The sequence below is a fragment of the Prunus persica genome, chromosome G3 (assembly GCF_000346465.2).
Source record: "Prunus persica cultivar Lovell chromosome G3, Prunus_persica_NCBIv2, whole genome shotgun sequence".
Lineage (NCBI taxonomy): Eukaryota > Viridiplantae > Streptophyta > Magnoliopsida > Rosales > Rosaceae > Prunus > Prunus persica.
Window position 1 is genome coordinate 18775980 of NC_034011.1, and position 11740 is coordinate 18787719.

The 11740-nt window shown below is 37.0% G+C and overlaps 1 protein-coding gene across 1 annotated transcript; it reads left to right on the plus strand.

The window, feature by feature from the left end:
• Positions 720-8525, plus strand: LOC18784423 (probable LRR receptor-like serine/threonine-protein kinase At1g07650). Its single transcript, XM_020560232.1, has 24 exons — positions 720-1040; positions 1445-1625; positions 1934-2005; positions 2136-2204; positions 2292-2363; positions 2715-2786; positions 2900-2971; positions 3288-3359; positions 3444-3515; positions 3596-3667; positions 3751-3822; positions 3945-4016; positions 4086-4151; positions 4235-4300; positions 4393-4431; positions 4557-4615; positions 4832-5217; positions 5300-5495; positions 5912-6058; positions 6231-6349; positions 6771-6981; positions 7089-7329; positions 7491-7641; positions 7912-8525. Exons 1-24 carry the CDS (start codon positions 914-916, stop codon positions 8302-8304), a joined length of 3099 nt encoding a protein of 1032 aa, XP_020415821.1. The 5' UTR covers positions 720-913; the 3' UTR covers positions 8305-8525.

The following is an 11740-nucleotide window of genomic DNA, read 5'->3' on the forward strand; positions in this document are numbered from 1 at the left end:
CCCCTTTTGGACAAAACAAGAATGTTACTGAATCAGTCACGTTTGTCACACTGAAGTGAATTGAAAATGAAACAAGAATCTACGCCACGAATTGAAAGGAACAAAAAGAGGAACTCGAATGGAAAATAGAATATAAGCCTTCATTTCCTCTCTTTGTATTTTAGTTTTTTCGTCAACCAAATTACTTTTAGAAGGAGATGGTGGACAAAAATGCATTCTTAGCAGAAGACAAATTTAATTTCTCAATTGATTTCCAGATCTCATCTACATGTGTACATTTCAGTACAGGGCAGCTGCACACCCATAATAAAATTATGTCATCATGATGAGTATTATGAATCGAGCTCATCACAGATACATATCATCTTCCATTCATATGTGAGCCGAAATTAAAACATTCTCCTACTGAATGGAGATAATTATCACTAAACTAAAGGCTAGTTGGTTGGTTATTTTGTTTCATAATTGGATATAAAAATTCCACTCTTATTCCTTACAATTGATTAACACTGATTTTGTGATTTTATGAACTGTAAAGCATGTGTTGATAAATGACTAGTTACCAATTGGAAACAGTAATTTAATAAACTACCAAGTTCAATTGAGGATTTGCTTGGAAGGTTCCTATTTCCAGTAATGTTCCATCATGCCTTTTCACTTTTGTCATCATGGGTCAAAAAAAACACCCCATATGGAAAATATCAGAAAGATAGAAGCATACATTGCAACAAATAAATTTCCATCCACACACAAATGGTCAAATACCAAACACCAAGTTTATTATGGATTAACATAATGCACTTGAAACTAAAAACTCCCACACACTCTTCTCTTACCTCCAATCTCCACCTTTCTATGCCTCTCTCTTTTTCCTTGAGCTTCAAAAGCTGAGACTCAGAGTTTGAACTCAAATATGGGAACTGATGATTTTTCATTTCCAAAGTTGCTTCTTGCATACCTCATATGCTCCACTGCATTTTTGTTCTTTGCAACTTTTGGACAGTCAGCCACAGCCACAGCCAAGCTTCACAGTCAGGAAGGTACCTTAAAACTCTAATTTGCAACTTTCCTCACATACCCTTTTGGCAGGAACAGCTTTTGGTTGAGCTCATTTCAGCTAAGTTGAGTTGTTCTGCCAATCAAAATGAGTCCCAGGAAATTGGCAAATCAACTCAGCTTAGCTGAACTGAGTTCTCATAGTATTCAAGTTTCTTCATTACATTCAATTCATTCCTTTTCCTTGGTTGGTCTTTTGGGAGGAAGTAAAAGAGATTTGGAATCTTGTTTATCATGAACTTGTGATATTTTATTCAAACAAATTAACATTAGAAAGATGTCTATGTATTGGTCCTGTTTTGTTTTCCTGCAGTTTCTTGAAAACCAAATTAACAGGTAATTTGATTTATTCACCCATGTATTTTTGTTGGGTATTTTAATGGAGCAGTGAATGCATTGAAAGAGATAGGGAAAAAGCTGGGGAAGAAAGACTGGGATTTTAGGAAAGATCCATGTACAGGAGAAGGGAATTGGAATGTGTCGATTGAAGGGAGGAGGAAAGGCTTTGAGAGCTCTGTCGCATGTAACTGCACCTTCAACCACAATTCCTCTTGCCACGTCATCAGCATGTACAGTACACCTCTCTCTCTCTCTCTCTCTCTCTCTCTCTCTCTCTCTCTCTCTCTCTCTCGACTTACAAAATGTTTAGAGTTGATTAGTAATGACAAAAATGTCCTGCATTATGGCATATTCAAGAACTTGAACATTTCATTTTTTTATCAAACACTTTTATAACTAGTTTTAAGTTCAACTAGGTAAGTTCTTGTTTATTTGACAGTCATGAGACTAGTGATGGAATTACTTCACATGGGTTTTATCATTTATGTTATGATCATTCATGAGAGCTCTTCTAATTTGCTCTGAGGATATATTGCAGAGCTCTAAAGGCCCAGAATCTATCAGGTACTGTGCCACCAGAATTTTCTAAGCTTCAGCACCTGAAAGACTTGTAAGCAAAACCAGTTCCTCTCTTATGTTACCTGATTTCCATTTCCATTCTAAAATATTAGTTTTTCCTTTCCTTATACTAAACCTTGTTGGTGCATCCACTAATCTTTGCAATCCTATTACTTTTATAGAGACCTGAGTCGAAATTACCTCAATGGTTCTATACCTTCCCAATGGGGTACTATGCGCTTGGTTACGCTGTAAGCGCCCCATTTCTCATCAGTTACTAATTATTTAATGAACTTGTAATCAACCGAATGCCTTATACTTTGCTATTGAATCTGCAGCTCCCTTATGGGAAACAGATTGTCCGGTCCATTTCCAAAAGTTCTCACCAATATCACCACTCTCAGAAACTTGTATGCTTAATTCTTTCCTTAATTCTCATATTGATGATGACTATGAATAGAGCTGATAACTAGCTGCTGGTTGATTAGAAATGAGGCTCTCTATCCTTATTTGTTGAAACTCGACATCAAATCCATATTTCAACGTATTAAAATGGAAAATCCAATGTATCATATCAATAGAAAACTGAAAATATATTTTATAACATCAAATGGTATCTGCCTTATGTGGCCGGAGCAAATATGTCCTTGATAGTAGTTGAAACTCAGTTAGACTTTGATGGCTCTATACATTGTTTTAAACACCATTTCAGATGTTATGATCAAAGTAAGGATTACTATATGATTGTATGTTACTTACAGGAGCATTGAAGGAAACCACTTTTCGGGACCCATTCCACCGGAAATTGGGAAGTTGATCAAGTTAGAAAAGCTGTAATTTCTCATTACCTTCTTTGTGTACAATCATTTATTGGAAATTCCCACTAATGTGGTCTTTTTTTTTTTTCACTCTCATTACCATTGACATTATCCTTATTTTTCTTCAGCATTGTATCTTCAAATGCCTTCACTGGAGAATTGCCATTAGCACTAGCAAAGTTGACCAACTTGTCTGATATGTAAGCAAGCATGTGTTCCTTGATCTGTGGGTTTGTCAACCTAAATAAATAATCCTTTACTAATACTGATCTCTGATAAACCTACCTTTAAGATATATACAATATACAGGACATTAGTTTTTGCTCTGGTTACAAGTTCACTGGGATGCCAAAAGCTATACAGATAACAGATTTTAGATTTATTATGTATATGTGAGTGTGATGCATATGCTATCACATCAGGTGCCTGAAAATATATTGATAGTTTTCTAATATCTTTGACATGAATCACTTTTCCTGGGTTTCTAGCTAAGTTTTGTTTCCATGAAACTTTTAGGAGGATATGTGACAATAACTTCTCTGGAAAGATACCTGATTTCATCGGAAATTGGACACGGATTTCAAAATTGTAAGCTTCCTCCTTGTAGTTTTCTTACAGCAATCCGAAGTATATATTTTTACGATTTTGAAAATTTCCACTCTTATGTTGCAGGCATATCCAGGGTAGCTCTCTTGAGGGGCCTATACCTTCTAGCATATCAGGCTTAAGAAGTTTAACTGATCTGTATGCAATTCTATTGCCTTATCTTTCTTTTCTGTCAAACAAGAATGTGAACTTATGGTTTTACCTTTAATGACTTTTAGGAGGATAACCGACTTGAGAGGTACAGAGTCTCCTTTCCCATCGTTGAGAAATTTGGAATCCTTGAAAACACTGTAAGTTGGAATCCTAACCAGTTTTGCATTTTCCTTCTACTTTGCAAATTGAGCTCATAGGTAGTTAAATGTTTTTAATGCAGGATACTGAGGAATTGCTTGATATACGGAGTGATCCCAGCTTATATTGCTGATATGAAAAGATTGAAAAACCTGTAAGCACTTAAAACAAATGAATTTCTTGAATTTATGAATTCCCATCATTCTTTTTTTTTTTTTTTTCCTTATGTTGGAGATACTAATCTGCATTTTTTTTTTTTTTTTGTAATCAATACAGAGACCTCAGCTACAATGAGCTGACCGGTGAAATACCTGCATCTTTTGTCCAACTAGCAAAAGTTGACTTCACGTAAGCAGATTTCTAGATTATATTTTCATCTTCACACAAACTTATTCTCATTAACTTTTTTCACTCTAGGTATTTGACAGGAAACCAGCTTACTGGAACTGTACCTGGATGGGTCCCAGGAAGAAACAATATTGTGTATGTAATACAAAACTGCAGGAGCTATCTTGCTCTGCTTAGAAGATTACTTTTTGTTTTATTAGTTGAAATTTTGTATACAGGGATTTATCGTACAACAACTTCACTTGGGAAAGCTCAAGTCCTAATGAATGTCCTAGAGGGAGTGTGTGAGTATGATACATGCTATTATCTTTCTCTTACATTTTTTAACCAACTACTTTGTAGAATGATAAAACAATGCTTTGGTGCTTTGTTGCAGAAACTTAGTAGAGAGTTACTCCTCGTCAGCTGATAAATCGTACGATTTCTTTCTCGTCAGCTGATAAGAAAATTTTGTTGCTTCCTATGGTTTCTGATTGAGGCTCCAGCCTTTTAGTCAGATTTATCTTCATGATATAAGCTCACAATTCTTCCTTGTTGCAGAAGTAGAATCCAACCATGCCTGGAAAGAAATTTTCCTTGTCATGTTTCAAAAAATCAACGTAAGAATATCAATTGGTCTCAAGCATGACCTGTGGCTTTATAATTCAGTTCATCTATTTGCATGTCAATATGAATTAATCCTTTCTTCCCTTGTACTTTACCCCTGAAAAACAATGAAAAAGAATAGAAAAATTTGAAAAGTAAAAGAAAACTAGTGATGAGGTGATAAGAAATTTAGGTCTCCACCTCTTTTGATTTGTCCTGATGGATAACAGGTAAATATTCCTTGCATATCAACTGTGGTGGAAAGGAAGTAAATATTGGTGGAAACAGGTATGAAGCTGATAGAGAACAAAGAGGTGCTTCCATGTATTACATGGGTCAGAACTGGGCTCTCAGCAGCACAGGGAACTTCATGGACAATGATATTGATTCAGATATCTACATTGAAACCAACAAGTCTGCACTTTCAAAAAATGTCTCTGTGCTCGATTCAGAACTGTACACGACCGCACGTGGATCTCCCATCTCTCTCACATACTATGGACTCTGTCTCATAAATGGAGACTACACTGTCAAACTCCACTTTGCTGAGATTGTTTTTACTAATGATAGAACATTTAACAGCCTTGGGAAGCGTATATTTGATGTCTACATCCAGGTAAATAAATCACACCAGATAAACAATGGAGACTCAATCCTATGCTAATATGTACTTATTTATTTATTTATTTGGTATAAAGGATAAGCTGGTGCTGAAAGATTTCAATATAGAAAGTGAAGCTGGTGGTGCAGGCAAGCCCATTGTAAAGAATTTCACTGCAGTTGTTTCGAGTAATACATTAAAGATCCATTTTTACTGGGCTGGAAAAGGGACAACAGGCATCCCAGACAGAGGATTTTATGGCCCTCTCATATCTGCTATATCAGTAGATCCCAGTAAGTACTTTTAAAATGCACTCTCGCCATGCATTTTTCCTACTCGAACGGTCTAAGCATTAGAACTTACTCGTTATTGATGCTTTCAACAATGCAATATAATTGTGCTTAGGAGTTACATCTGGTTCTGGCCAACTCCTATTGATAATTCCACATGAATTATTGCACTAGAGACTACATGACAGCTTTTAGTCTACCCTAGCTAAGTTGAGAAGCAAATCTATATATGCTGGTCCCATGCATAACACTAAAAAGAAAAAGGAAGTGAGGGATGACGTAATAGGTTACTGAGAAAGCTTTACGGATTGGCCTTCAATCATAAAGTGAAGAGTCTCAAGTTTTAAGTTTTTCTGTACAAAAAACATGTTTAATGTTTTCATGGAATACATAAGTTAATTAAGGTACACTTGTTGCAGACTTCGAACCTCCCTCATTTGAGGGCAACAAGAATCACGTCGTTATAGCAGTTGGGACAGTGGCTGCAGCACTACTTCTTCTGCTTCTGGTCTTAGGCATCTTGAGGAGAAAGGGTTGTTTGGGAGGAAAGATCTCTGCAGATAAAGGTCTGATTTTCTATTTCATAACAAAACATGTTTAATTTTCTTCTTAATGTATCTCTTCTTCTCTCCCTAATTTCTCAACAACTCATGTTGGTGAGCAAATTTACTGGTGTATCTTTGTTATAACAAGAAACAGTTTTAATTAATATTCTTCCCTTAACTGACTTTCAAGCAGAGCTCAGAGATTTAGATCTTCAAACAGGATTATATACTTTAAGACAGATAAAGGCTGCAACGAAAAACTTTGATGCAGCAAACAAACTCGGGGAGGGTGGCTTTGGTTCAGTCTACAAGGTAATTTTTGTTTCTTTATGTTCATCTTTTTTTTTTTTTTTTTTTCTGGTTTATTCTAAATGTTCTTAGATGAGTAGGTTGCCTCAGATGAAAAAGAAACATTTAAAAAATGAAAAGCCTAAGAAATGAGGGAATGCATTCTACAAGAAATTGGAGAAACTACAAACATCTACCTATTCAATTGGCATCACAGCAATGAATTTACATGAAAAACTTTTCGAAACTTCTCAAATATAACTTGATTCTCTTACAATTTCTGATATGACAAGGTGGTAGTGTATGGAATGTGGAGGCTTAAAAGATAGCAAAATCATCCAAAGAGATGGAGTTTTAAGCCAAAACTAAACCTTCTAGCTGTCAATATGAGCATGTATGCAATAGACAACCAGAAATTGCTGATTTTCTTTTGCTTTCTGAATAGGGTCTGTTATCAGATGGCACAGTAATTGCAGTGAAGCAGCTCTCTTCGAAATCAAAGCAAGGAAATCGCGAATTCGTGAATGAAATAGGCATGATTTCTGCCCTGCAACATCCTAACCTTGTGAAGCTGTATGGATGTTGTGTTGAAGGGAACCAGATGCTTTTAATTTATGAGTACATGGAAAATAACTGCGTATCACGTGCTCTTTTTGGTGAGAATAGTAACACTAAATTGTTTAGGATTAGCATACCATTTAAACAAAAGGCAGGATTGATTCTAAGTATGAAGTAGATTGACTCTGATTCGGATCATATACAGGAAGCGACCCCGCTTGCAGATTGAAACTGGACTGGCCTACCAGGAAGAAGATTTGCATAGGTATTGCCAGAGGTTTGGCCTATCTCCATGAAGAGTCGATACTAAAGATAGTGCATCGCGATATCAAGACAAGCAATGTGCTGCTTGACAAGGACTTTAATGCTAAAATTTCTGATTTTGGCTTGGCAAAGCTTAATGAAGATGACAACACCCACATCAGCACGCGGATTGCTGGAACTGTGTAAGTTTTTGTAGAAGGAACTTAATACATTATCAACTCTTTTCTCTCATTAAATTTAGTAAAATATAACCTATGACATGAGTCTCTGGCACAGTCTTCATGAGGTGGAGCAGAAACTATATTCTTTTTTGGTAATTTATTTTGGCCCTTCAACTTTGCAGTGGTTATATGGCTCCTGAGTATGCAATGCGTGGTTACTTAACCGACAAAGCAGATGTTTATAGCTTTGGAGTCGTCGCATTGGAAATCGTTAGCGGAAAGAGCAACACAAACTACAGGCCAAAGGAGGAGTTTGTCTACCTTCTTGACTGGGTAACAAAATACTTCCAAAACAATTGTTCCCTTTTCTTCTCTCAGACATCTTCAAGTCCATCACAACCAACTCCATACCTTGCAAACCTAGAATGTTAAGATGAATTTTCTCAGTAAAGCATTCTTCACTGAATGGCGAAATTCAGCTTATGAAAATCTTTCCCATGTTTCTCCAATCAATTCAGCTTTGCCGCTTGCGTCTTTGCATCTCATACTAACTCGGTAGTGTTTGTTATATTTATTCTGTCTCAAAGTTGTGCTTCTTTTCAGGCTTATGTGTTGCAAGAGAGAGGGAGTCTATTGGAGTTGGTTGATCCAGCCTTGGGTTCAGAATATTCATCAGAGGAGACAATGCTGATGCTAAATGTTGCTCTCATGTGCACCAATGCATCTCCCACTCTCAGGCCTACAATGCCCCAAGTAGTGAGCATGCTTGAAGGCAGAACAGAAGTTCAAGACCTGCTTTCTGATCCCGGCTTTTCTGCCATCAATTCCAAAGTCAGGGCCATTAGAAATCACTTCTGGCAAAATCCAAGTTGTACACAAAGCATGTCAACCAACGGTCCGAGAACTGATACCTCTGGTAATTCATACATTGAAACAGAAGAGAATGGCCGTCTTTTAGGAGTTAGTTCTGTAACTTCAGTTAAATCTGAAGAGTAAACTGTACATCAGAATGGCAAGTATTGTATATAGGTTCTGGATGTGCCATATATAGCAAATTTTGGCCTCCAACCGTATAAAATATATAGTCGAAATATAAGGCTACATATTCCATTTTTATATATGGCTCCGGATTCCTGTGCTTCGGAAGTTTGTTTCTATTACATTGTGTAGCAGTTGGGATCCGCTTGTTACATAAACTATTTAGGCCATTTTAACAATAAAATTATCATTCTAATACCAATCATAATTTACAATTAATTCAATTGAAATTCACAAAACTAAAAAATTTGCTCAAAGCCAAAATATTGGCAGATAAAATCACATAAATATCAATGTATTTTTGTTATACGTAAGGTGAAGGTGGGAAGTATGGCCCGTGCTTGTGTGCTATGTATTTTTTTTTCTACACATTAATATAAGGGATAATTGTCGAATGTCACATGAACGTATACCTTAGTTTCAATTTGTCACCTTAAAGAAAAATTTAAGAGAAATGTCACCTTAATTTTTCAAAATCCATGATTTATCATTTGACTTTAATACAATCCAATTTTCCATCCATTTTAAAGGGTATTTTAGTCTTTCCATTTTCAAGAAAAAAAATATAGAGAAAAGAGAGACTTCTCTCTTCCTTTCACCCCTAGCCCAACCTCACCCGCCCCAAAAACACATCGCACAGGACCCCTCTCTCCCTCTTCTCTCTCTCTCCCTAACCATGTATACAAAAATTTTATAATGATTTTTTCATTTTTAAAATACCCTTGAAAATGAAAAAGACTAAAATACCCTTAAAATGGATGGAAAATTGGATGGTGTTAAAGTCAAATGACAAATCATATATGGCGTTAAAGTCAGATGATAAATCATGGATGGTGTTAAAATACCCTTAATTTTTTAGTTGGATGCTTTTTTCCCTGCCCTTGATGTGTCAAATACATGCCAAATATCTTCAGAATTCTTGCGTCATAATATATTGTTTGTTGCTTAAACACGTAAATTTTTATTTTTATTTTTTCTAAATAAAAACTTTGGTCATCAATGTACAATATTTTTTAGATTTGGAAGAAGTCTTGAGAGTACTGAGAAAAGAACAATTTTATGCAACAGCAAAAAAATGTTCTTTTATGATAGATAGGGTGTTATTTCTTGCCTTTGTGACGATGCTTACGTTCAACTAAACCATTTTGCTCAGGATGATGTGGATAAGAAAGACGATGATGAATGCCGTGATGAGATAAAAAAAATCCTTAAATTGATGACTAGTGTATTCCCCCCCCCCCCCCCCCCCCCGGGCCCATCGGATTGAAATGCCTTAATCGTAGTGGAAAACAGATTTTCAACCAAAGCCTTATATTTAATGGTGTGAGAGAAAACTTTTGATTTCAATTTCATTGGAAAAATCCAAGAATAACGAGAAAAATCATCAACAAATAAAACATAATAATTAAAACCAGAAATAGATTTATTTGAAGAACTCCATACATCATAGTGAATAAGTTCCAGCGGAGAAAAAGAGACAAAAAAAGAAAGACTAAAGGGTAATTTAACACTTTTACCTAATGGACATGATTGACAAAAAGAACTAGACGGAGAGCTAGAAGATGGCAGTTTATTATGTGATAACAAAAATTGCAAAATGGACGAAGCAGGATGACCAAGGCGAGAGTGCCAAATGGAGCAGTCAACACAGACACCTAGTAAAGCAACACGATCAGGCAAAACTTGAAAAGACTAATTTGGTGTCAATGAAAAGGGATATAGGCCACTGCTATTCTTGCCGCTAAATCCTGGATAAAATAACAATCAGGAAAAAAAGTGAAGAAACAATGGTTGTCAGTAGCAAATTTATGAACAGATAAGAGAGGAAAAGAGGCATCGAGATAGTGAAGAACATCATTAAGATGAAAAGAAGAATTAAGGTGAGAGAAACGAGAGTGACCAATATTTTTAATATGCAAATATGTTCCACCAAGCACACCTCCAACATTTTCAGAACCATGATACTCTCTAGCAAGGGATAAGTGGCTTAAGTCGTGGGTAATATGAGTGTTCGCACTGGTATCAACAACCCACTGTTGATAGCCACCATGCGAAGGATATTGAGCAGTCATGCCTTGAAGACGAGACAAAGGATGACACAGAAGACACCTTGGAGGGACAGACAACTATGATGTGGCCAAAACCATGACAATTGAAACATTGGAGAGGCCCACGGGCAGAAAGATGCCCAAAAGAGAAAGCAGTAGAGCCAGAAGGAGGTGGGCCAAGAACACTCTGCCCAAAATTATTGCCAAAACGCTATTGATGTGAGGCAGGACTAGAGGCGTCATAGGAAGCGCCAGGGGAACCGGGACCAAAAGCAAAACCAGGTCTTGAGGGAGAGAATGAGTTGCGACGATCTGGACCACAACTAGCAAACCCACCGCGATTGCCAAAACTGCGGCCATTGTGACCACCATTGGAAGCTACCATAGTCGTCGCACCAAAAGAGATGACCAGAGAAGAAGATGATTGCAGGCGACGTTTCGCAGACAAGAGGAGAGCTTCAAGATTAGGCATACTAATAGGTTTCTCACAAGCTTGAGCAGCAACAACGGTATTTTCATAAAGAGAGCTTCAAGATTAGGCATACTAATAGGTTTCTCATAAGCTTGAGCAGCAACAACGGTATTTTCATAAAGAGGACCAACGTTGTTCATAGCCATAGCAAGGAGACCAGAGTTAGCAACTGAAGCTAACTGAAGCACCTGCTAGAGCCAAGTTATTGGTAATTGAGTTAATATGACCAAGGAAATCGGTGATGCAAGAGCCATCATAGGTTGTGCGAAACAAATCACTGCGAAGTTGAAGAAGACGATTCTGATTCGGAGAAGCAAAACAAGTTTCAAGGGCCACCCAAGTGTCATGGGCAGTGGTCTTGGAAGCTACGGTGGTGAGAACTTTATGGTGAAGAGAACCGTTGATGAGAGAAAGAACAAGCTGATCTTTATGGACCCAATCATCATACTTTGGGTTAGGGAGGAGAGATGGAGAAGTAGATTCATCGGCCTTAGCCTTTGGGTCGGGGATAGTCGGAGAAGGACACAAAGAACTGCAGTTAACAAAGCTAAGCAAGGGGCGGCTGCAAAGGACAGGAACAATTTGAGCAAGCCATGTCGAATAATTATCACACTCAAGATGAATGGAGATAACATGATGAATGCTAGGAAAATCAATAGAGGAGGAAGAAGCCACAAGTGCCCAAAAAAAATATGGAACAAGAAAATTGAGGATCGAGGACTGTGAGTCTTAAGCTCTTGATACCATGAAAGGTTTTGAATATTCTCGATGACTTTCATTGAATAATCGTGTAATAATTATATACAATGCTTTGCTTGGTGTCTACACAAAGGATTTCCTATTCTAGGCAAGAATCAAGTCCTTGAGAGACAAA

Bases quoted from the DNA above. Each gene is read 5' to 3' on its own strand.
- LOC18784423 (XM_020560232.1), top strand. From the start codon at position 914: ATGGGAACTGATGATTTTTCATTTCCAAAGTTGCTTCTTGCATACCTC. The intron at 2,006-2,135 runs GTAAGCAAAACC...TTACTTTTATAG, and splicing joins CTTCAGCACCTGAAAGACTT to AGACCTGAGTCGAAATTACC. The intron at 5,218-5,299 runs GTAAATAAATCA...TTTGGTATAAAG, and splicing joins TATTTGATGTCTACATCCAG to GATAAGCTGGTGCTGAAAGA.